Here is a 26,115-nt window from a genome sequence, read left to right on the forward strand (position 1 = left end):
CACACACACACACACACACACACACACACACACACACACACACACACACACACACACACACACACACACACACACACACACACACACACACACACACACACACACACACACACACACACACACACACACACACACACACACACACACACACACACACACTAAACACCTCACCTTTGAATAAATACAGTTCTTGATAACTAAAGCAAAATGAGTCTGTAATAATGTTAGATTCAGCTTACCTGATGAGAAATTATCAAATCGAAATGTTCCCACACAGGGGAAATCCTCCTCTTCCTAGCTGGCTCCTTCCTAAAACCCATCCTTCTCACTCTCCTAAATCTCCAAACTATCTTTCTACTCTCTAAACTCTCCAAACTATATCAACACTCTCCAAACTCTAGTACTCAAGCTATTCAAACTCTTAACTGACCGCAACTCTCTATCAAAAACCCACATTTTGAACGGAGCCTGAGGGGTTTATGTTGCTGTCAAACCTCACGGCAAAATCTGAACCACTTTCCGAAGCAGTTACGTGGTTCAGCCAGACAGCGAGGCTTCGGACGTCATCATTTTGGCTCCTCCCCTGAATGAAGCAAGCCTCGATACGCGATTCGTGGAAACGCCCCCTCCATTACTCGGCACATGCTTCGAAGCCTCGGCATGTCTCCTAACATCACTACTCTGTAGGTTGTTTGTTTGTTTGGTGAGACCCTTGGACCTCCATCAGCTGACGTGGATGTTTGATGGTCTTCCTCTCTAGTGCCAGATGATTCATCCATGAATTCAGCAGCTACAGACTGAAATGAAGCTCATGCTGCCGTTATTGAATTCCTGTTCCAGATCAAATGTTCAGAGCTCACCTTGAATGCAGCCGTCTGCTGTCTGATAGTTTTTCTCATTGTAGTCTTCAATAAAGTCTTTTTCCTCATGTCAGGATGTGGTGAGACTCTTTCTCAGTCTCTGCAGACGTCCCTCATTGTGCATCTCCAGAGAAGAAACAGAAAAACTGGTCACTGCTTCAGCATCACAAACGCTCTCCAGCATTGAGAGTGTTTTAGGAATTCATTCATTGTGTTGTGAACTTTGAAGGAGCAGAAACTTTACAGCTGCCAAAGATATGAGCTCCAATTCTGGATGTTTTAGGAAATGAAGTTCATCAAATGAACACTTGATTTTTGCTGATAACTCTCATTAAATTACTGAAGACATCCAACATAAAAACCTGTAAACTCTCAGGCAGCTTTTGTTAAAGTTTGTCTATAATTCTATCATCATGTTCTGGAACCAGGACTCTGCAGAAGTTCCTTCAATCAGATACTTGTGTGTTTCTATTTAAGGCCTCAGGTTTGAACGTACAGCAGAGGATTAGAAAGGAGTGATTTTAATATTTAACTCAGTCCAGTAAATGTTTGGAGTAAAAATGATTAAAATTTTGATTTAGATAGATTTGTGTCAAATAATATTGTGGAGTCTCACTTAAATATCTCCAAATGAATTCAGTGTATTTACATTTTATAGAATATTTGATTTCTTAATCTCAACACTGTAGGGTCTGACCCTAAATATTATAATAATGATGTAAATTTAAATATCTTAGTACAGAGTCATAAACTTTAATCAGCTAAACTTGCATAATAAATATCACTGTACAATCTTAACCTGAACATTCATATTATTGAGGTAAATTTACATAAATCATGATATTCTAGAGTCTTAACTGGAATATTTCTAACATTAATCTTTTTGTATTGTGCTGATAAACAACAATAACCCGACTTTCAGATAATATTTGCTGTCTGTGATTGTGAGACTAAATTCCTCCACATTCTGGAACTGGACTGAATTTCCCAAAATGAAAACATGGACAGAATTTAACACTCATGTATCCATGGCAACGCTAACATTTCTGCTTCTTACCAAAGTTCACAACACAAGTAAAGATTTTAATGTAAAACTTCAGGGATGACTGCTGACCATCAGTATTCTGATCAATACTTCATGATCAATATCAGGACAGATGTTACAACTCCAGCTGTTGCATTAGACTGCAGTTATTCACAGAGAAATTAAAACATCACATTCCTCATAAAAACTAGATGGGACTTTTATTAAATAAAGTGTTGGTGAATAAACAGTGTAAAAAGTGCAAAGCAGCTCCATTAAATCAGGAGATGTGAGACTTCCACAGCATGGATCACCATCTGCTGTGTTGATTCATAGCTGAATGTCAGAATGAACTGAGATAGAAAAGCTGCTTTGAGCTGCAACATTACGGTCTGACAATCCAACACCAACACAGTTTTCATCTGGTTGTTTTGCTCCAACATGCTGTGAAGTTCAGTTTTTACCTGAATCAATACAGAGATTCTATTTCCAACCAAGACTGGAATAAAAATTAGAATGTTATGAGGTTATTAATGCAACTAAATCCTTTCAGATGGAAGGATTTACTTCGAAGTTCTAATTCAAGTTTCAGTTGGAGCACATTCCATTCACAAAATAAAACAGCGATACCTTCATAGCAACATTTAATAAACCTAAAGCTTCCCTGTTGGCTCATTGGTGGAGTTTGTTACTGAGCATCTGAACCTTAAATCCAGTGAGACGACCATCTTCAGTCGAGGCCAGTCAGAGAACTTCAAGACCTTCCATTGGCTGGACCAGATGTGGCATCATCTCCCTCTGAACATCTGGATGACAGGAGAAAAGACAGAAATCAAACACAGATCACAGAAGTACAATTTATTCACTTTCATCATTTTATAAAAGTAGCATGAACTTTATTAAAACTTGACAACATCAGTAATGAAAGTAAATGTTTTTATCTCATGTTGAAGCTAAATTTAAAGTCAATTTACAGTTTATCCTGAGAGGAGTGAGAATGGAGCTTTTCTTTCCTTTTTAGAATATTCCCTCAAAATATTCTGTTTATTATTGGCTTTAGAAGCATTTTTCTTTACTTATTTATTTTTAGATACCTCAGACTGATGCACTTTGCTGGTTTGCAGATAATTTCATGTACAATGACAATAAAGATCTTCTATTATAACATATTTTGCTAAAACAAGAACTGCAAACCTTCTCAACCATCTCTCAGGCTGCAAAATTCCAACTGCAACCAAGAATTATCTGATGTAGTTATTATTATAATCTTTATTGAACCAGCCCTGGAATTAATAAAAATCTGTATATGGATGATTTTCTCTGATGGGACCACTATGGAAGCCGTAGTAACAATTAACTATCCTTTGAAGGGAAAGATTGGGTCTTCATTCAGGTGGATTAAAAAAATGCTCTCCCTTAAAAAATAACCCCAAAAACAAACAAAAAACTGCATACAATTAAGTAAATCTCTTCTGCACTGCACACATACTACACTTTTGTATAACTCTGGATGTCAGAGTAAAGGCAGACAGATCGACCGATCAGCCACAACATTCTGACCACTGACAGCTGAAGAGAACAACATCCATCATCTTGTTCTAATGTGACGTTCTGCTGGGAAACCTTGACATTCATGTGGATGTTTGACATGTACCACCACCTAAACACTGCAGGACAAACAACCCCCTAGTCTCCATGGCAACAGCAGTCCTTGATGCCAGCTGCCTCCCTCAGCAGGACAAACTAAAACTCCTCAGGAGTGGTCCGAGGAACACGACAGAGCTAAGCTGTTCACCTGGGTTCCACACTCCCCACATCCAGATCTGATTGAGCATCTGTGGGATGGTCCAGGATCAGCCTGGTCTAGGTAGGACCCACCCTGCAACCCACAGGATCCACAGAATCCACAGGACATCCCCAGAGGTTCTGATGAACCACTGGGTCAGAGGAGTTTTAGCAGCATAAAGGGACCAACACAGTATTAGTCAGGTGGTCAGAATGTTATACTGTTATATTGTCATGCTGATTATATGATCAGTAAATGTTACCATCAATTATAACGTCCACATTGATCAGGAAAAAAAACCCAATTATCAGTTCATTCAGAAACTGTGGGGTTAAACCTAAAAACACAGACCTCAACAGCAGTTTGTTTCAAAGCAGAACACCAGCTGGTTTTCACTAAAGAAGCTTTCAAAGCAACAATTAAATGACAGTTTTGTTCTCATTAAGTTCAGAGTCAGCCAAAATAATGTACACACATCAGGAAAAGAAAAACTTTTATAAATATTTCATTTGTATAAGTACTTCTACACATATAGATACCTCTTTCTAAGTTTGATCAAATCATGATAACTCTGTGTCCTGTTGTACGATGTTTTCCCAACAGATGGCGCTACCCTCATGAATGGAGCATCAACAAGTGACGTCTACAACACAACAGAAATGTCTGGAAGCCAGTGGCCACCACTTTGAGCACCTCTTGTAATTGTAGAGGCCAAAGATAACTTTTATTAATCTTGTGATGTCTGAATAAATTTGGTATTGAAATATTTATGCAAGTTTTTCTTTTCCTGATGTGTATAAACATTATTTTGGCTAACTCTGTATAATGGGTTTCTGACAGGTCACCAGGCAACATCTTTTTATAATAATGACAAACATACCTGCATTCTACAGGAGTGATTTTCCTCATGTGCAGGTAAAGATGTGAGGAGCTTAGAGATGACAGGAGCAGGAGTCATCCTCACTAATTCAGCTTCCACCTCGAAACACAAAGACCACAAACACACTGATATACTCTCAAACGTTCAACCTCACAGCCTCAAAATATCTGTTTAGGAAGTGTTGTGTTTCCAAATTCTGCAGAAAGCATTGACAGACATTCTCTTACAAGGTTGTGTAAAAAGCAGCCTGTCCTCTGAGCTACTGAGAAATCTTCTTGAACAAAGTTTCTACGTGTAAATCAGCTCAACAAAAACTAAAGCCTCAGTCAGAGATAACAGGTATCACAAATTATAAACAACGTTCTTTGTTAACTCAGACTTTCTGCTTCAACCTCACATAAAAAGGGAAGTTTAACTCGTCAGGTGACTGAAAATGAACGGCTTGTGCAGTTCTAGATCCAAAAGTAGGATGTTTCAACTCATGTTTTGCTACAAATAAATGTAATAGTAAATAAATACAATGGCTGGTTGTTAGTTTTTTATTCACTATTAATGTCACTTTATATACTGGATTGAACTTGAGCAGTGGAAGAGAGAAGGAATTTAAGGAAATTATGGAGATTCAGAGGTAATGTTGCGCAATGTTAAGTTAAGCGTTGTTTAATTCAAACCAGCTGAATGTTAAACTTCAGTGCAGCTGAACGGGTTTCAGTTAACCTTAAAGTGAAATAACTTTTTTAAAAGCTAAAATACACAGTAGAGAAATATAGGTTGAGAAGTTCATTCTAATAATGACAGCTGCGGCAGCAACTAACACAGGTGTTCAGCGGTAAGTTAGCCACCTGTGTTAATTAGCCCGCTAGCTAACTTAGCCGCTTAGCAAACTAACGCGTCCGGACCAACTGCTCAAACACGACAAAACACAACTCTTCACAAGTCGCTGACTTAACGTACAACAAAACAACGCTACTGGTTAGAAGTATTTATCTTCTTACCGTGTTTTACTCCAAAAACAAGATCAACAGCAGCCAAAGATGCTACCAGACCTGCCGACCATAGATAAACACAGACTAGATACGCTAGCGCGCTGTCTTCTATATTATCTACGGTCTGACCAATCACTGCTCTCTGGCTCCGCCCTCTGAGAATCTTGTTGTCGTTTGGCTCCACACTTGCTGATGACCACTTCCGGTCTCAGAAAATGAAAAAACGGACCTTTTTTCGTTTCTGTCTCTTACTGATTTTATTTATTTGTTATTCTAAATATAAAATGAAAATCAAAGCAGTTTTAAAATTTTGCATATCCCTTTTTGATCATGAAAAGGAAAAACGCCTTGTATTTCAATTTTAATTTTTGTATTTTAAAACGAAGATCAAATAACCACTCGTTTTTTGTTTTTCAATACCCGTTTCAGAACGGAAAATCCAATTGCCAGATAAATACACGGACCTTGGAGCTATGTATTGGCACTATCTCAGTGTGCCCCATGTCTTTGATAGATATTTGTGACTCTTAAAATCTTTTTATTTTTTATTTATTCCAGTGACAATGACCCAAAATCATATCAAATATAATCAGGTCTGCAAACAACCCATTATGTCTATAGAATCACTTCATTTTATTTATTTATTTATTTTTTGTGAGTAACTGAGCAGTGGGCCTCACAAGAACACGATACAACAAGATGTTGTAGAAACCCACAGAGAAAATACCCACAACTGACTAAACTGAAAATGAGATGCCCTCTGTTTTAATATGAAAAAAAAATCTTCATATGACAGTAAAACACTAAAGACTTCAACTGGTCAAATAGTAGTGCAATATGTGACAGCAAACTGAGTGAGAGTCAATAAGAACCCCATTTAATGTGACAAATACTTATTGACTTCCTCTCCGCTTTCTAATGTCATCTAATGTAGCAATAAATTCTGCTGGTACTTGCCATTTCTACGGCCTGACCATTTCAATTTGAAGCATTTATTATTATTACTACTATAAGAGAACCTTCCTAACAGCTTTCAGTTATGAAAGTAAGACTCGTACAATGTGCCTGTCTGTGAGAGAACCTCCACCTGGAACAGCAGCTGGTCAAGGTCAGGATGTTCATTACAACCTGTACTAAACATACTGTACTGTACTCAAACTCAGCAAGCGTGTCAGTGGATCAAACAAACATCACACTCGTAGTTTCTATATGAATATTTGTGATAGAAATGAGCAAAATTCCCAGTAGCATGATTAAGCCCATAAACACCTACTTTGACAGAATTTTTTAGTAAGGGTGCCAACGTTTTCCTGTCAGAACTCTTTGAGGTTTTGGATTGGTCTGCAGCAGCAGGGGTGTGTTTTGCCCATTAGCATAAGCTAAAGCAGTCGATAAAAGCCTTGTTCGAGTTCAGTTAAATACTTTGCAGCGCCGTTTCCCATTCAGCAATCATGAGGTTTCTGTTCTTTGCACTGCTCTTGAGAGCTGCGTGTAAGTATGAACCATGTTTAGAAGGCATTAACATTCAGAAATGATTTGAGAATTTCTCAGTGTGGGAAATGTTATGCCTTCCAGACAGAATATACAAAAGATACAATATTGTGGGCATGCAAAATAACATTTTTGTACAGAGGCTACTCCTTGTTTGTAAAGATACAGTATATATATATATATATATATTTTTTTTTTTTCCAGTTGCCACAGAAGATGACAAAATTGTTGGAGGGAATGAGTGCACACCTCATTCTCAGCCCCATCAGGTGTCTCTGAACTCTGGCTACCACTTCTGTGGCGGCTCCCTTGTCAACGAATACTGGGTTGTGTCTGCTGCTCACTGCTACAAATCGTGGGTGCTTAAACGTCATCCAAAAATACTAGTCTTGCAAGTTATCAAATTCTGATGTTCATTCTCACACACAACTTCTGCTTTTCTTTCAGCAAAATGGACATTGTACTTGGTGATCACAACCGTTGGTTTATGGATGGCAATGAACAGATCATTCCTGCTGCCCAGGTGATCCCTCATCCCAACTATGAGTCCTGGCTGGTTAATAACGACATCATGCTGATCAAGCTGAGCCAACCAGCTACGATCAACAAGTATGTGCAGCCGGTGGCTCTGCCCACTGGCTGTGCCACTGCAGGCACCATGTGCACGGTCTCTGGATGGGGTGTAACCATGGACTCCTGTGAGTATCAGACAATGCTTCCATACAGGGCATACTCTATAATCTGTCAATACTTCATTTCTTGAGTTGGTTGTTTATACCTGTAGCTGCTGACAGTAATAGACTGCAATGCTTGAACATCCCCATCCTGTCTGATGAGGACTGTGATAACTCCTATCCTGGCATGATCACTGAGGCCATGTTCTGTGCTGGATACCTGGAAGGAGGGAAGGACTCTTGCCAGGTTTGCATCTCTGCTTTTGAAGCATAAACAAAGCATTAAAGCACTGATGTCTTGTGTTTTACCTTCAACACTGATTTATGCTCTTTTTTTGGCTTTGGCCCCTTCCCTTTCAAAGGACAGTTCCGTCAATAAAATATTTGGTATATTATGTCAACTTTACATTTATTTCATTTTTTACACTCTCTGTTTCCAGGGTGACTCTGGTGGCCCTGTTGTGTGTGACGGAAAGCTGCAAGGTGTTGTGTCATGGGGTTTCGGGTGTGCAGAGAAAAACCACCCTGGTGTCTATGCTAAGGTAGAAAATAAGGTTTACCTGACAATCATTTATTTCTCTTTTATGACACTTCGGTATTCTCATAGTGCCATGTGACAAAAATTTCAATTTACATTTTCTGTTTTCTATGTTTCTCTCTCTCTTGGATCAGACCTGCATTTTCACAGACTGGCTGCAGAGCACCATGGCCACTTACTGAGTCCAGGCTAATTTTTATGTATTACAGGACTTTTCTATACTGCATCATCTTGTGTAAACGAAACTGCCAGTTGGAATGGAAATAAAACTAAATAATACCCATACTTTCAGTCTGTACCCTTTTATTGTATATCCTCTTGCTCTTTGTCATTATGACCTGCCTGGAAAATCTGAGGAAAATTGGGGGGAAATTACTGTAACGTTATACCTGCGATGAATTTTATATTACATTTACGATTAAAAGTCACAATACATTGACACCATGTATTTTAAACGAATAAAATATTAGAAAAAACAGAGCAACATTATGAAAAAAATGTGTTTGTTAACAAATGGGTCTGTACAAATTGGGAATACAAAAAAAAATCGCTATCGCAGGTCATTCATTCCATCTGCTGCAAGACTTTACAACATCAGCATCATTGGCTGATGTTGACATAAACTGGACTATATCATATCATCTCATACCGTGGTAAAATCTGCGCAAAAATTTTTTGCACTACTGGCATCGTGCACTTTTACAGTTGCATTTATTACACAAGCCACTTTATGCTGCTGTCATTTATAGTGTAGTAATACTGTATTTATTCATCTTTCATTCTTTATTCTTATATATAGTGTACATATTATTATTATTATTATTATTATTATTATTATTATTATTATTAGTAGTAGTAGTAGTAGTAGTAGTAGTAGTAGTAGTACTAGTATTGTTATTATTATTATTATTATTATTATTATTATTATTATTATTATTATTATTATTGTACATATGTAATGTAATATATACATATTGTACATATATCTTATCTTAAAATAAAAATACTTTTATATGTCAGTAACAATAATCTTAGCAATGCCACCAAGACACACAGATTCCAAGTATCATCTGCCCTCTTCTTTAAGAAACACAATCCCATTTGAATCTTAATGCCTTTGCTGCGGTTCTCGGTTTTCACTGTTTCCTGTCACTATAGACTGCGAGTTGCAGATTTAAGCGGAACTATCGCCTCCTTGTTCCGTCACCACGTCGGACAAATTTGATGATACACCGCCAATGTCAAACCCAGGCAACTTGTCGTTGACATAACTGACCTCAGGAGTTGTGCTAAAATTGTGTTCATTGTCCTGTTTTCTTTAAAAAGGGCGGTTTAAGTGGACAGTACGCCTGGAAGTGGATGGTTTTGGGGTTTACGTGTATTTGTCGCGGTCTCTAGTAGGCGAATCTATCCGAGAAGATGCGCCTCACGTTGCAAATGTTGATCTCCCACGGCCGAATGGCCCGGAGGATGGGTCTGGGACCGGAGTCCAGAATCAACATGCTGCGAAACATTTTGACAGGACTGGTCCGACACGAGAGGATAGAAACCACGCTGGCCCGAGCAGATGAAGTCCGCTTCTACGCCGAAAAGGTGACAGCTATCTGCTGAGTGCTGCTAGCTAGCTAGCTAACAGCTGCTCATGAAGCTCGCGTTGTAGGAGAGGAACTGCTCTGATAGAAAGTCACTGAAATGCTGTGAAGAATCAGTGACGGCTGACAAATATTTGGTCCTCAGACTTTTAGAATGGAAGAAAACAAGTGCATAATTCAAAACATAAATATGTGAAACCTCAGGTAATAGCTGGACGATATTTTGCTATGATTGAATAAAACTCTAAAATGGAAAATAAATACAAACATAGTAATATATTGTAATAACACGTTTTTTAAAAAAGAATGGGTCGTAAATTAAGAAAAGCAAGCAGTTCTAACACACTTCATTGTCCTGCTAGTCATGCACTTCTCAAATTTTATTTTAAATGAAATCCTCACCAGGCAACTGATCAACTACACAAAGAATCAGACACATACAGGCACAACACTAACTTAAATTTTTACAACATTATCAACTGAATCAACTATTTACAAAATATCAGTAGGATTAGCAACAATCAAAAGTATTAGAATTTATTATTTGAAATCTTGAAATGATGTATAATATTTAAGGCTGCAACTAATTATCATTTGGAAAATAATCTGTCCATTATTTTTTCGATTAGTTGTTTAATCTATAAAGTTACAGAACATTTACAAAATGTCGACCAGTCCCAAAGCAAAGGGTGATGTTCTCATACAGGAGTAAAGTAATCCAGAAATATTTAAGTTTAAGTTGTTAGAATCAGAGAATTTTGATGAAAACATACAAACTGATGAATAGATTATCAAAATAATTGGTGTTTAATTTATTATTTTACAAGCAATCGATGACTCCTGCAGCTCTGACATACAAAGAAATAACTAGCAGAGGTACAATAACAAGAGAAGTATAGCACAACATGGCCATATCACAAACTCTATTGTACAGTAAATCATGTACATATTTTTTGAGAGCAAAATGTACTCACTTTTGTGTCTAATTAGGTCTTTTCCCTCACTATGTTGGTCATTTGCCTCTATATTGACTACTCGGTCAAATGTTCTTTAGTCTGTTGTCCTGCTTCTGGCCTAAATATTAAAACAAGATGTGCACACAACAACCTTTTTATATGTGACACATTTCACTGTTTAACTTCAGCTTCTGGCCTGCATTTCTTATATACTCTAAACTTTGTCTTCAGGATAATTATTTGGATAAAAGTAGTGGACATGCAACAATAACATCTTATGATTACTCAACGTCACTTTACAAATCCATGGCAGTAACCGCTTTTAAAGCCTATTGTTCTCTAAGACATTTTTGGTTCCTGTCGCCAGGATTTACTCTCTTACAGTCAGCATTCCATTTCAGCCCAGAGGTGTTTGTTGAGGTTAAGATAGAGTCTTTGTGCAGGTCAGTCAAGCATGTGGAAACTATAATTATCACAAATTTAGAAACAGGGGTGCCTAAATAGTGACTAACTAAACAGCAGTTTACTTTGACTTTTCAATCTCAGTTAGAATTTTCCTTGTAAAATATAGCTTTAATGAGTAAATCGTGTAATTATGTTTCTCCATTCAACTATTTAAACAAAACATTGCTGTTTATCTCATATGTGATGCAGCATTTGTTGGCAGAGGATGGTGTAGTATTATATATGCTTATTGCTGTGATGTGTTTGTGTGTAGACCAACCATGGCCGTATTTGTCATTAGTTGGTACTGTCCTATAAATGTTTGCACAGTGCAAATGCCTCTTGATTGTCATTAAAAGTTAAAATATTTCTGCAGCAGATCCCATGAGAGCTCCTCCAGGATTCTTTAGGGTCCCAGGACTTAGACTGACAGCTGCTACACCATATGACTATTTGAATTTGCTTTGTCCAAAAATGTTCAGAATGACTTTCAGTATTTGTGCTCATTATTTTTACATGGAAATAGCCTAACATACAGCATACTCTGATTTAAAATTCTCTTTCTTCCACTTACAATCGTTGAGACTTGTGTTGTTTTTTTCTTCCCCCAGCTGGTTGACTATGCCAAAAAGGGAGACAAAGATGAAAAGGCAATGAAAATGGCCAGTTTTTGGCTCACGGTACGTGTCTGCAGCTCTTCTCAGCGTTGTGAAGTTACAAGCTGTGCTGCTCGGAATGTACAAAACAGCTGATGTGAAGTGAAGTTTGAGTCTGCTTCTTCTTTTCAGGAAAAGGATCTGGTACCGAAGCTCTTCAAGGTTCTCGCTCCACGGTTTGAGACTCAGTCCCATGGATATACACGGATGGCACGCATCCCCAACAGACAGAACCTAGACAGAGCTAAGATGGCTGTGTTGGAGTACAAAGGAAATCCCTTCCCACCTCTTTATCCTGCGAAAAAAGAAAATGAACTGACTCTCATCAATCAGCTGCTCAAAGGCTACAGAGAAGAGCGAGCACAACAGTTAGATGCAAAACTGTAATTAATACCAACTGAAGCCAAAAGCAGTTCTGTATAACAACATTTCTTTCTGACTGTGTATTAATAAATATTATTTCTGAAGATAAGTAATAGATTCACTTAATTCCCTTGGATATTTGTCAAGGTTTGTCCTGTTGACCGCAGCTGGTTTGACTAATACAGCAGCACATAAAGGGAACAAATGTCTTTTCTTATGAATAGTCACAATTGCAGCAGCAGAGGCCAAGAAATCCTGACTTTTAAGTCTCTAATGAGGGTCTAGGCAGGTTGTAAATGTTATTAATCACAGCTGTGCCTCCCATGCGATATGTCTGCAGAGTCAGCCGTTAAAAAGGTTTATTATCTTGCACTGTAATGTACAGGGCGCTTTTCATTTTGTTATCCTGGTGGGCTAATAACGGACATAGTGATGAAGCCATTTCCGAAAAAAAATTAAAGACAAATATCAACTATTGGAACAGTTTACATCAATTTCAGAACAAACATTAATGGGACTGAGCATCACAATTTTTTTTAACTTGTCTTCTAAAGAAAAGAACTGGTTAGGAATGTTTGTACATTTTGAGTCTAACACAGTTTGGTTTGTCTCTGCAGTTCAGGATTTGCAGACCGGGGTGTTGGCAGTGACTGTGAAACAATTAGCCTAGCCTACATCAGATTGTGACCAGGCTAGAGTCTGTCCCTGTGGTGTTTTACTTTAATGGACTCTTTTAGATTTTAAATATGATTTACTTCTTTGGACACATGCCCTTGTCCTAACTGGATCACAACACTGGCTTATTACCACATCAGCCAAATAACACACACAGCCCGACAAGGCCTCTAATAAAACCATATTTTTATTATTTGGCAAAAAGTGTATATGTACAGCATGTTTAGAATTATTATTTGACACCATTAAAATGCATTTGAACGGTGCTTTAGTGATGTGCTCTTAACCAGATCGCTCTGAGGAGCCTAAAAGCTGTGCTGTTTTCTGTCATGCATACATAATCTCTTGTCTTCAAGTTCTTTCCCCCAACTCTGTGTCATTCCTATAATTAAATGTCAATATACACAAGGTTGAAGTAGTGATACAGTATCAGCCTATTGAGTTCCCCAGTGTCTTCAGTCAATTCATGGCAACTGTAACAACAGGCAACAACAGACGAAATGGCAGACATGCCAAAACAAACCAGACACATAATCAGAAATAACAACTAGGACTCTAATTCAAGTATCATTCGGTTTCACAGACTACGTTACACCTCTGACTACACTCTTACAAGTTACACACCACAGTCCTAACATCACCTAAAGTACTCCATGACAGCAAAATTGCCATTGATAAATCTGTGGACTGTCAGCCCAGTACAGCTAGTTTAAAATCCAGATATAAATGAAAGATAAAACCACTGAATTACTCAGTGTACTTTAACTGTTTTTGACAGTTTTTGAACTGCACAAAGCTGGTGGTAAACTCAGTTTTAATGTCATTCTTACATTATTCTCATCAGCATCTGTGATTCAGTGTTGAATTACACTGGCCAAGCATAATACGTTCCTTAACATGTCCAGACAATCGGACCGTATTTACAGGTGTAATGCTTTTGGAATACTACTGGATGAGGTGTGAATACAAGTTTAAAAGCAGTCCTATAAGGTGACATCATCACGAATAAACAGACTAAGACCAGGAACATTAAAGTGCTCCATGCAGGACAGACAAAATGTATAGTTGTGTTGCTGTTTTTAAAGTTCATCCACAAGGCTTTTTTTTGTCATTGCTCAATATTAGGGGATACAAAACTAGTAATATTTGTTCAGCTTTTCGCACTGTATACGCATTCAGGTACGAAAAACTAACAAATAGAGTATTAATATTTAAGGTACAAGACAAATGTGAGAATTAAGTTACTTGTATATATTAAAAAAAGGCAGCCCCCTGCTCTAAAATCATAAATGTATTGTGGACAGAAGCCAAAAAGATAAAATAAAATTCAACAAAGGTGTACTACAGGAATCCAGTCACTTGAAAATTACTCCTGTTCTTGTGCTGTATTGCATCAGTACATTCACCAACGTCTACATACACAGATATGACATTTTTGAGCCGGCATATTCTGCACTCAAGTGAAAAATTAACAAAACCGATATAACGTTGGCTTTATAGTGTGTTTCAGACAGCGCAAGACGGTTTTGATTGGAATAACAATTATCAGAATTTATCCAATCAAAAACATACTGAAGCCTATTGTATGTATTTACAAAAGTATAGATTTCAATACACACAATAAGCAAATATTGCATGGTCATGTGGAGTACATATATCAGCTTTTTGAACGGGGAATACAATACAAACATGCGTGTTTCACAAGTACTGTACCTAGAAGTGCCCACAGTAAACGTGACATTTTACAGTTACACATCAGCATATCAATCCAGAATAACCAGCTGCAATGAAGGCATATAAGAATATAAATTAACCCAACAGACTCCATATAGGGTAAATATATCTATGCTTTATCAAAATGTGTTAAACATTTAAAAAAAAAAAGTTTTTTTCTTTTTTTTTTTTACATGAATTTGATACATGTAATGGCATGAGAATTTTCTATGGTCACAGCACCAACTGGAATTTAATGATGTGGAAAAAAACATGAAAATAAATTTCCTTTTTTTGAAATAAAACTATATAGAGTGATAGCTCTCACCAATTTTAGCTATTTACAAACTCTTCCAGGCACACCATCAATGCCTCATGAATTTTTGAATGAAAAGTATTTCAGGAGTTTTGTTCATTTCCACATTGTGCACAGCTATCATTCTATTGCTCTGGCTACATCCACTTTGTCATCTTTCTCCCTGTGTGCCTTTTACTGGTCAACATCAAATATTTATTGCTTCTTTATTCTTTAACAAGCCCAGCACTTGTGTCTCAGCCATTTCCCCTCACTCCTCCATTCTGGTCATTTCCATTCACAGGTGAAAAGGGACCGTTTAGGGATTCACTTCTTCACGTCCTTCCAAACTTTTATGTTTTGGCTGACCCTTTTGTCTTTAAGCAGTAACACCTTATATTCCACTCAGACTATTTCTTTACTTTGCATTGTCATTCTGTCCATTGCCTTCATGCCTCCTCCCATCTCCTGCTGTCCTGACTTTCTATTTCATGCCTTCGTTCCGACCCCCGCTCCTCCTCCGCTCTGCATGCTAAAATACTCGGTGAAGGAGGGGAGCCGAGGTGGCAGTGGGGGTGAACGGGCGGCCGGGCGTGGGGGTATTGGAGGTGGAGGTGGGGGCAATATCGAGGTTAAGTCAGCAGCAGTGGTGATAATCTTCTGTTCGCTGTTCCTTGGCACATCTGGTCCTTTACGGGCTACTGTCTCCTCCACTGTCTTTACTGGATCCTGGAAGGAAGAACATAAGAATTTTACACTTTTGACCTGGCCTGATCGTCTGGATATAGGTTACAAAGAGTCGCCCCGGCCACAAAGTGAGACCTTGCAGACACTGTGTCAGTTACACCACACCATTCCTCGCATTTTGACAGCCTCCTCTCAAGCTTACCAAGGCTGGGATAAATTACTTATATACTGGGTTTCCTGACTTCCAGGTTTAATTACTTGACTCTTCACAAACTATACTTCACCAGTTAATTATGAAAATAGTTGATGAATCATTTTCTGAAGAAAAATGAATTCCAAAATGATCAACATAATGAATAAACCCAGTAAATAAATACATTTCAAAGCAATGTACTGTGCTCCACAGCTATGCACTGCTGTTATGAGAATGCATCTTTGCTATGTATAAAACCAACACTTGATAAACTGTTTGTTATTTTTTAACTGTAGCTCGCTATGAATCAATAATTTCTTCAGTTTGTATATCGATAACCAGATCATACAATGAAGTTTGATAAATGGCAACTGAGTTATCACCCATACCTTCCTTCACTTTATCTAAACAAGTATTAGGAACATCTTCCCCATAATGATTTGGATTGTTCTGTAAAATATCTGTGCAGTGCAGTGATGTTGACTGTTAATAACTGCTATTTGTCATGATTCTGTTTCGCAAATTGTTTTTTTTTATACTGATGCCTTCTAAATTAATGCCCTTTTGTTTGATGAGACAGGAGGTAATTTCAAGCGAGGTTTGACACAGGGAAGTCTGCATGTTTTAAAAGCAGCAGAAAATAGGTACAATTAAGACGAGTGCCGTTGGTATGTGACCAAGTGATATTCACATGAATGCAAAGACCCAAAGTTTCCCAGAAAGCCATTGTGTTGTAATGAGATGATCAATGTCATTCACTTCAGCTGTCAGGAGTTCTAATGTCATGGAATAGCGTACAAACACATACAGTGGTACAGTTTAACTCTCATTCCGATGCTTACATTTACCTGAAACCTGCTTCTGCTATATTTGCTAACATCACATATTCATAACTGAGGTGGATTTAATAGGTAGAAATCAGTAAATGTATTATAATAGTTTTCACATGAATGAGACTCACTTGCTTTTCTGTGTTCAGTTTTTCTGAGTTCTCTCTAAACAATATATATATATATATATATATATATATATATATATATATATATATATATATATATATATATATATATATATATATATATATATATATATATGCACACATTAAGTATAGACTTACTGATTGGATGGAGAAGAGTTCAGTAAAGTTGGGTTGAGAATCTCCTAGAAATGAACTATTTCCATAGGCATGATGGGGGAAACTCTCTGCCCCTTCACCACCTTTCGGACTGGATAGTAGGATCCCAATTTGAGATGTCCGAACGTGATATGGGAAGTTCTTATTGGCTGCTGAAGGTCGTGTAATAACCTAAGAGAAGACAAAAGGAGAAAATTACCATATCTATCTATCTATCTATCTATCTATCTGGAATATCTCCATAGGGGTACAGAGGCTCATTTCCAGCAACCATCACTCCTGTGTTCTAATGCTACATTGTGTTAGCTAATCATGTTGAAAGGCTAATTGAAGATTAGAAAACCCTTGTGCAGTTATGTTAGCACATGAATAAGTGTGAGTTTTCATGGAAAACATGAAATTGACCATATAAGGTCCAGGTGAGAAGTAGGAAGAGCAGTGCATTCAGTGGGGAGGAATATGGAAGGAAATTTGCATGAGCAGTACGGCCCATTAGTAAGGAACAATGTGTCGAAGGTGAGAAAGAGATAGATAATGATGTGTGGAGGAGACAATCAGCACGAGGCCATTGTGACTCAAAGATAGTGAATAATGTATGACTGACAGTGGCAATAATGACTTGTATAACTATGCAGACGTGCAAGGGTCTGCATGAATGTGTGTGGTACGAACAAGAAAGACGATGTGAGCGTAGAGGTGGATGCCGAGTTGAATGCCGTTGACAATCTTCTCCCGAGCCCAACGAGGAATCCCAAAGTTTGCGATCAAAGCCATGACAGGCACTGCAAAAAACCTGGGGAAGAAAAGTGCAAGATAAGGTTAAGGATAGCAATGAAAACACATGCAAAGAAAAGAAAGACTGTGGTTTGATGGTGAGAGAAAGGTCACTGAGAGAGCAGAAAAATAAAGACATTAGGAGAGGAGAGATGCACGTACTGAGGAAAGAGATAATGGTTGCAATGAGTGAGAGATACACAGATAATATTGGTCTGTGTAATCTACCCTTCATTGTAGATAGTGAGTAGAGGACAGAAAAACTAAGCAGAAGACATGAGTTTTTTCTCAGCGATGTGTAAATTAAAAACTTTCCCATTTCCAGTTCAAAGGACTGACTATTTAGCACACATACATGGGAACATAAATTATTCTAATGGAAGAGATCACATCAGCAAGGAAAAATAGATATTTTCCTCTCACAATTATTCACTCAAGAACAATTATCTAGAGTGCAAGTTGAGCACAGGGGTTGGGCAACGTTGTAAAGGGGTAGCGTAAAATAAACAACTTTTCATTCCCAGACAGCTAAAGCATCAGCTATCTTGTGCACATTTTGCAGAGCTGCATAAATTATTCAAATTGAAGAGACCTCAAACAGAGAAATGTGTATTTTTCTACTCCTGCAATCTCCAGCTCAGGTGCCATTATCTGCAGTGAGGGCAGAGTGGGGGGAGATGTGCAGGGCTCACCATAGTGTATATGTGGTGAAAAAAGGGACGTAAAAGGGCTGCTTCTCAGGGTAGTGTTTCAGAGAGACCAGCACGGCATAGCAGAACCACACGTAAGCAACCAGCTGGAGGCCCATCAGTCCGTAGCCTGCGGGGCTGTCGTAGGCATACAGCACTTCACCTGGATCAAAGAACTGGCAAGGGGACACGAGACATCATGCAATAATGAACACACACATAAAACCAAGAAAAGCTTTTACACAGTGGAGAGAAGAAATGTCTTTTGGTCTGGCTTCATGTTGTAGCCTGTGCTCTAATTATTAAGATGGATTGCTGATGGGTCAGTGATCCACTTCACTGACCCATCTCATAGCATTCTGTTTGCGCCTTTGATTTTGACACTTCTGCACATCTAGGCCTTTGGTGAATGTGTGTGTGCGCAACATTGTGGGTGTGGAATTGGCCCATGTGCGTGCTTCTGTGGACACGAGATTGCATTTCACAGTCCAGTGAGTGTATAGCATGAGCCATACAGAGTTACTCCTTCTACATAATGCATAGGTCTAACGACTTGGTGTAGAGCTTCTTGGTATCCAACCAGACATCCAGAACTCGACAGATTCCCAACTGCAGGCTCAGTACCAGGAACAGTCTTCAAGTCTTCATTTCAGTTGCAATTGTAACCTAGTTTAGCTTATTTTTAGCAGGAGCTCCCCTGAGTTTTAAGCTCTTTAATAGCAGGGCCCATGTAAGAGGGCAGGTAGCAGATAAATTATTCTGCTTCAGATCCACATATGCGGTGTGAGACATGGCTATAGGCTCCACTGTTAAATATAGCAGATACTTCTGCTGCACTGTTCCCACTGGGTCATTACCACACTGTATTCAAAGACTCTAATCCATGGTCCCTAAACACACACACACACACACGCACGCACGCACGCACACACACACACACACACACACATATATATCATCTATATATCTGACTGTCCTGAAGGCTCTGGGCTGTGCAGAGATGTATGTAACTCTAACACCCCTGAGAGTGTTATTAATTCATAAGTTCATATGCTAAGCATCATTGCTGGTCAAATCTGTTCGTGTCTTCAGATACAGAACATAGAAAGGCAGTATGAATAATAAGAGTGCAGATATCACTGTATGCTGATTAGTAAAATTAGCTTTCCTGTCCTAGGAAAGCATTAAAGATCCTTGATGTAATCTTTCTTATCACAGGTACAGCAGTAATTTCCATAAATGTTGTCAGTTGAGTTTGCAGTTAGGAGTTGCCTGTTTGTTCCTGTCAGGATGCAAAATTTGTACACATTCCTACCAGTATCTGAAGTGCAGGAGACCATTAGTGACTACTGCACATGTGATTTTATCGGTCTGAAATTAGGGCTCTCACTGAAGATTATTTTCACTTCTGATTATTCTGTCAAATATTTCCCCCAATTAATTGATTAATCTTTGACTACAAAATATCCTAAAATACTGAAAAGAGCCTATCAGTTTTCCAGAGCTCATGGTGATGTCTTCAGATCAACTATTCTGTCTATTCAAACCTAGGGCATTTGAATTCTTCACATTAAACAGTAGAAGACAGAAAACCAGGACATTTTCATGTTTGACAAGCTGAAACCTGCAAATGATGGGACTTCAACAATTATCAAAATTATTGCCATGTAACATCCTCAGTGTTTTAACTAGTGCTGGAATGGTTAGCAAATTAATCAACAAATTAAATATTAACTGACAACAGTTTTGACAATTAGTTATTTTTTTAGATTATGTATCGAGCCGTTTACAACTTCAGCAATGTAAGGGTTTGCGGCTCTTTGGTTCATATAATTGTGAAGTGAATACATAATATAGACAGTTGTCCATTGTTAAAATTAACAACAGGATGCTCTCCCCTCAGGCAAACAAGTCTGAGTTTATAGCCATGCTAGCACCATTGTAAGGCTGTAGACTGGAGTATTGGAAAAATTAAAAATTTCACCTGATGGTGGTGCTAGATGAACAGTCAGAAGATTTGACTTATTACAATTCATAAGGTTTCTTCCAAATTTTACAGCAGTTCACCCAACAGTTGTTGAGCTATTTCACTAACACACATCACTGCAAGTGTTAGGGTCATGGGTGCGGTTGTTGAAAAGTCCAGGGATCACAAAAGACAGTGTGATCAGTTCTAGGGCACAATGAATGGCTGTCTGAAATTTCATGCCATACTGCTGCCATGGCTAAAAATATACTAGTTAGCTATTGTGGAGTGTGGGTGTATACTATACCTCGGCCTCGTAGATGAAGAGGATGACATAGGTGATTGTGTAGACTGTCATGTAGATGCTCAGTTTAACAGACCCACTGTGACTGATCCTCGCCCTGACACACAGGGATAAACCAAGAGGGTCACAGGTTACACGCTAGTGGTGGTAAGATAAGAAACAAGTACGAAGACACACTTGGATATACACAAGTGAAAAGGAAGGGTACAGCTGCACGTGGAAGCACACACAAAATCATGCATTTAGTTCTTTACACTGAAGCAGCTTAATCTAAAAGCAGCTACTGAACACTACACAGCACAAAAAAAAGAAAAAAACTGGTGTGCTCAACTCTGCTATTTATAAATCTAAAATGGCTGCAGGCTCATGGACAAAGCAAAAGCAGAAATTATTTCTTCTCTATCTGGAGCAGTCAACAAATAGTACCATTATGCCTTCATCTGCATTTTAAACATAATTTTGTACAGACTAATTCATCACCACAACGACAAAAAAAACCCATATCACAGTGGTTGGGTATTAATCTCCCAACTGTCATCTGATCAGATACTGCAGATAAACAGCCACGTTTTTAGCCTGAGAGTGATGCAGTTTTGACTATATTCACTGGGCTTTAAAGATGATTTACTAAATCTAGAGATCACAGACTCCTCTGAACCCTCAGAAGGATATAACCTAGAGTCAAGAAAGCTAGCTTAAAAATCTCGCAAGGTCAGATTTTGCTACATTCACACTTAAGTTTGAAAAAATATAAAAACATCATGTGAATTCAAGTCAAGCAGAAACCAACCTTCAAACTATGAAAAATGGCTCAGACAATGATTCATCATGACTCAAAACTCAAGGCCTTGTGAGACACCTTTTAAACAAGCTGTTTAAATGTTTAAGAAAGCACAACTGTGTAACTAACTTTATGATTCCCTTCTCATACAACACTGACTCAAACAACAATGTAAAAAATATCAGGAATGTGTTTCCAGTTTGATAACAGGAGTCTGACATTGCAACTGAAAAACTGATAGGCAAGTAGGGCATTTGTCGATTTGTGTGAAACATGGTAATGTTCAAGTGAAGAGCAACATTCATAATAATCTTTTGTGCAGTCGAACTGCCTGACCCAAGCACATGTCCACTAGTGAGCACTGCCAAAAAATAGTGAGTGAACCAAAGATCTGGCTTTGTGGGACAAAGGTAATCCTTCAACTCAGATAAAACACAAAAACAACACAGCGTTCACATCAGAGCAGCATTCATCTGTCACATCCCCCTGGACACATCAGGTGTTCACACTATCAGTACCAGCCTTCTAACTGACTTTTTGACTGACACCTCGCATTGTCATGTCATGAGATAGTGCTATGACTGTCACAGCGAGACCTGCCAGTGAGACGTCTGTGACAGCATGAACACACCCGTGGCAGACACATGTAGGGCGGAAAAAAATTGAAACATATGTATACACCCACACACACACACATAAAAGTGCAACCCCTCCCCACCTGGTGACAGTGAAACCTTTGCCCAACAATATGAGCATCAGAAGGAACACCAAGAAACTGACGGAGAACAGTAATTTCCCTGGAGAAGGACAGAGAGGTGGGGAGACAGAAAATGAGAAAGAGGAGACAGAAGGGTAATTAGGTTATGGTTTCCAAAAGTGTAATATCAGAGGGGAATGATAAAATCAGGTCACCACACACATATTGCACACACACAGTCATATAAAATCATGCATGATCTTGCCCGTGCCCATCAAAACCAGCTATTACATTTCCTGAGCTGCACACATCCATCTTTGTCCACTCATTCATTCTGCTCAGGCAGTGAGTGATTTTCCAGTGCAGAGGTAGTGTCAGTTATTCAGTCAGTGGCCGATGCACGAAAAGAACTCACCAAGTATTTTCAAGCTGCCATTGCCAACTCCATCTCTAGCATACAGGCCCCAGTAGACACAATGGAACAACAGGCTGAGCACTGCCAAGTGGAAAAGAAGCAGAGAGGGGAGAAATGGGAAAATAAGGGAAGGAATGAAGGAGGGGGGATAGAGGAGGAGGGACGGGGGAGAAACAGGTGAGCAGGTGTTATGGGAGAGGAGAAAGAGGTGGGGCAGGGAAGAATACACATAGAACAGAAGATACCAAGAGGGAAGAGGAAGGCCAGGGGGAGGAGAAGGGGAGAGAAATGGGGAAAAGAAAAGCGAGAGAAAAAAAATCATAAAAGGAGCAAAGGGCTTGAAAGAAGTGGGAGGAGAGAGTGAATGAGAAGTTAGGGGCGGCAGGAGAATTGATAAGAGATTCAGGGAGGGGACAAGCAAGCGAGGAAGAAGAAAGTGAGATAAGGGGGAAGAAGAAAGAGGAGAGGAAAGGATGAGACGAGTGTGTGTGTGGTGGGGGGAGTGTTCATCAGTAACAGTATGCTCCACTGAACACTGTAGCACAGCAAGACTGTTTGCGATAGTTCCTATTCAGAGGCTAATAAGGGCGATCATATCTCCACTCTTGAAGCGGGGATTAAGGTATGAGATGCTGCAGCCATGCGAGAGGCTCTTTGTCGGTTTGAGTGTGCGTGAGAGCGTGTTATGACAATGTGTGCCTTATGATGTGTGTGCGTCTGTTCAAGACAGAAGCTCTCACCCTCCACACCTGCCGCCGTCATAAACATTTTGTAGGTTGTGTGAAGAAGCTGTCTTCCCTTCAGATTGTCTGCGGGGGAAAAAAAACAAGAATGAGATAGAGGTGACAGAGGTGTGCGCATGTGTGTGTGTTGGGGAGATAGAGATAAAAAGGATGGAAATATGCTAACAGATGGCGAAGGAGAGTGAGAGAAGAAAACACAAGAACAAACGGGCCAGATAAATGGGGAGAGCGATCATTAGTATGCATCCATCTTATGATGCCTGATACATCTTCTCTATTTTCTCTACCTAATCTGAGAGGAAATATTCTTAATGCATATTTAACCAGGCTATTTTACTACCAAAACACTCCAGCAAACAGCAGTGGCCTGAAGGGGGGATTTATGGAGGGAGGAAGGGTCATTAATGTTCACACACACACTCATGGCTGCTCTTTATAGCCACAGTCTTGGCCAGTCAAATACTGCTGGATCCTCTTTTAACTTTGTCCAAGGTACTCTAATGATGGCTGTTAAAAGCAACATATCTTCCAAAAATGGGATGCTTCTGCTTTTACTGACTTCAGTGTTTACAATCTAAAAAAGTTCTTTTCAAAACCTTGGTTCGACATTTTTTTTTCTTTCTTTGCACAACCCCTTCACATGTAATTTTACACCTTTCAAAACTGAGCAAATAAAACTAAATAAAACTCAAACTTCTGTATCAATGAATAACCCCATAAGGCTGGTAGCAAAAACACACACCAGGTCATTCACAGTCTTCAATCTTGGTTTAAGCAAAATCCAAGAAATCCAATCAGCACGCTATAACCTCGCCTAAGTAGGTGAGCTATTTTTGTAGACATTTATCTACAAAAAAACCGAATGACCACTCTAGAGTTAATTTATTATTTAATTAAATAAAGGAAGCTAATAAAACTATCTCATCACACGTTCAGTTAGCAGCATTTCTGCCACATGGACAGGAAGTCTGTAAAGAGCTTAGAAAAAATGGAAATTGAATCATCTCCACTTCCATGGCAACTGGTTGTGAGATTTGATCTTTCATCCACAATCTCATGACTGTTTCATGGAGTCCCTGGATCAATAAATGGATTAGAGCGAAGAGCTACACCAAAATAAATATTGGCTTCACCAAGGCTCCTATCATTTTTTATTCTTTCCTTGGAGCTACTGTTCTCCACTGCTTCACGGTTATTTCAGCTGTGACCTTCATGTGACAATCTCGCTTCAGTAACCTTAAAGCTACTGCTACCTTCTCCACTTAACCATCTACCTTTACATAAAAACCAAGCCCCACTCTCATCATCTTCTCACTCCTGCTTCTGTGTCGTATGTACGCTGTTCAGACACACTCTAAGCCCAGGGAGAAAATAGGCACATGCCCCACCTTTACTTATCTGAAGAAACATGAGAACTTACTCCTATCCCATCAAGAAAACATGTAGATTTTATAATAGATCTGAAGTAAAAGGCATTTAATGATTGCTGTAGGCTTTGAAAGTCAGAATAAATTGTCTTGAAGAGGAAAAAAGAGCGATAAGAGTAAGAAAGAAGGATAGTACTTACAGGCAAAGTAGCATGAGAGGAGGAACACCATGGAGAAGATGACCAGGAACGTAATGTCTGTCTCCAAGATTCCTATGAACAAGGGGAGGAGAAAGTAGACGACATGAAGAGGTGTGCTAAAGGGAAAAAAATAACTGATGAGTAAAAAAGATGGAAAAACTGAGAAATATGGAGAGACAAATGTGCGACAGAAGCAGTGGATTGATCAGCGAAGAAAAGTAAAAGAATCAATGAGGTTGACAAAATATCAAAATGAAGACAAGAAGTGACAATAGGAGTGTATAAAAATAGCAACATAGAAAATCAACATAGGCAGACACTTGATGAGGATATTGGATTAGTCCAGAAAAAGAAATAGGGAGTTGCAGTAAAAGAAGAGTGTGGAAGAGAGGGGAAACATTAGAGATGTAGGAATAATTCATTTAGAAGATATACAGGCCTGGTCTTTTCATGCTTTCCTCTCAGTTCATCTATCATCATTAATTTATTCAGCCGTCCCTTCATTATTGTAATTTGTTCAGTTCAGTGTGCTTTATTGGCCGTGCTAAGTGGCGTTGGCTTGTGCCATCAGCGATTCATCCTGTAATCTCTATCTTTCTGTCTAATCAGTCTTACCGAACTCATCCGCAGAGAAATGTTGCGTCCAGAAAGACTGGCCATTGGTCAGTTTCATCTCATACTCCAGCTGCAGGCCATCGCCCTGCAAGAGAAGAGAGGGGGGCAAAAGAAAGAAGACCAGCAGCAGGTTACATTAAAGGACCTATACATGGTTATAACTACTTAGAACTACATATATATATATATATATATATATATATATATATATATATATATATATATATATATATATATAAAGCAGTTATAACTATGTATTTTGTTATGTATAAAGTAGTTCAAATTATATTAGTGTGTTTTCAGCTTGTGTACATTTTCACAAATCTTTGATTTTTTTTGAGAAATTGGATCAGCCAAATTTTCTCTGTTGTGCATGTCTTGGTAATCACCCTTCAGTGCTTAGTGTGTCTTCTTCTTTTTTTAAAGAACCAAAAATTTAAATCTAGTAACCCTCCACTAAAGCAGTCATGACATACTGCAGAGTTGGTAAGTGGGAGAAGTAGGTTTTTTATCTTTGCTTCTAAGTGCTATAGTGAATAATTTTTCTTGTCTAAAATATTGATATGCTTAGATTTTCTTTACAAACCTTAAACAAGGACCATTTTGCGACAGATAA

The 26,115-nt window shown here is 38.6% G+C and overlaps 3 protein-coding genes and 1 long non-coding RNA gene across 5 annotated transcripts in view; 2 read left to right on the forward strand and 2 right to left on the reverse strand.

The window, feature by feature from the left end:
• Positions 1–273: 273 nt before the first annotated feature.
• Positions 274–4,786, reverse strand: LOC118469174 (uncharacterized). 2 transcript variants are annotated; one of them, XR_008602835.1, is made up of 5 exons: positions 4,551–4,786; positions 3,680–3,821; positions 2,590–2,690; positions 861–984; positions 274–797 (listed from the first exon to the last, which is right to left on the reverse strand). It is a non-coding gene; the product is annotated as an uncharacterized LOC118469174 (long non-coding RNA). The 2 variants fall into 2 exon arrangements; XR_008602834.1 differs by lacking the exon at positions 3,680–3,821 and having other exon boundaries at positions 276–797; positions 4,551–4,782.
• A 2,111-nt stretch (positions 4,787–6,897) lies between these two features.
• Positions 6,898–8,524, forward strand: LOC111564204 (trypsin-2-like). Its single transcript, XM_023263643.3, has 6 exons — positions 6,898–7,027; positions 7,232–7,382; positions 7,475–7,725; positions 7,812–7,948; positions 8,142–8,243; positions 8,374–8,524. The coding sequence occupies exons 1-6, from the start codon at positions 6,988–6,990 to the stop codon at positions 8,419–8,421; spliced, it is 729 nt and encodes a 242-aa protein (XP_023119411.1). The 5' UTR covers positions 6,898–6,987; the 3' UTR covers positions 8,422–8,524.
• A 934-nt stretch (positions 8,525–9,458) lies between these two features.
• mrpl17 (mitochondrial ribosomal protein L17) lies at positions 9,459–12,359 on the forward strand. Its single transcript, XM_023263722.3, has 3 exons — positions 9,459–9,832; positions 11,843–11,911; positions 12,020–12,359. The coding sequence occupies exons 1-3, from the start codon at positions 9,659–9,661 to the stop codon at positions 12,272–12,274; spliced, it is 498 nt and encodes a 165-aa protein (XP_023119490.1). The 5' UTR covers positions 9,459–9,658; the 3' UTR covers positions 12,275–12,359.
• Positions 12,360–13,094: 735 nt separating this feature from the next.
• The window catches only part of tmem145 (transmembrane protein 145), a 35,129-nt gene continuing 22,108 nt past the window's right edge, over positions 13,095–26,115 (reverse strand). Inside the window, exons 6-15 of the mRNA XM_023263721.3 lie at positions 25,500–25,584; positions 24,885–24,956; positions 23,315–23,383; positions 22,575–22,655; positions 22,181–22,259; positions 20,685–20,778; positions 18,415–18,587; positions 17,621–17,741; positions 16,931–17,119; positions 13,095–15,662 (exon numbers count right to left, since the gene is read on the reverse strand). Of these exons, the coding sequence (XP_023119489.1) occupies positions 15,423–15,662; positions 16,931–17,119; positions 17,621–17,741; positions 18,415–18,587; positions 20,685–20,778; positions 22,181–22,259; positions 22,575–22,655; positions 23,315–23,383; positions 24,885–24,956; positions 25,500–25,584 (1,203 nt within the window). The 3' untranslated portion in view covers positions 13,095–15,422. The remainder of the gene's footprint in view (positions 15,663–16,930; positions 17,120–17,620; positions 17,742–18,414; positions 18,588–20,684; positions 20,779–22,180; positions 22,260–22,574; positions 22,656–23,314; positions 23,384–24,884; positions 24,957–25,499; positions 25,585–26,115) is intronic.

The sequence above is a fragment of the Amphiprion ocellaris genome, chromosome 9 (genome assembly GCF_022539595.1).
Source record: "Amphiprion ocellaris isolate individual 3 ecotype Okinawa chromosome 9, ASM2253959v1, whole genome shotgun sequence".
NCBI classification, from domain to species: Eukaryota; Metazoa; Chordata; class Actinopteri; family Pomacentridae; genus Amphiprion; species Amphiprion ocellaris.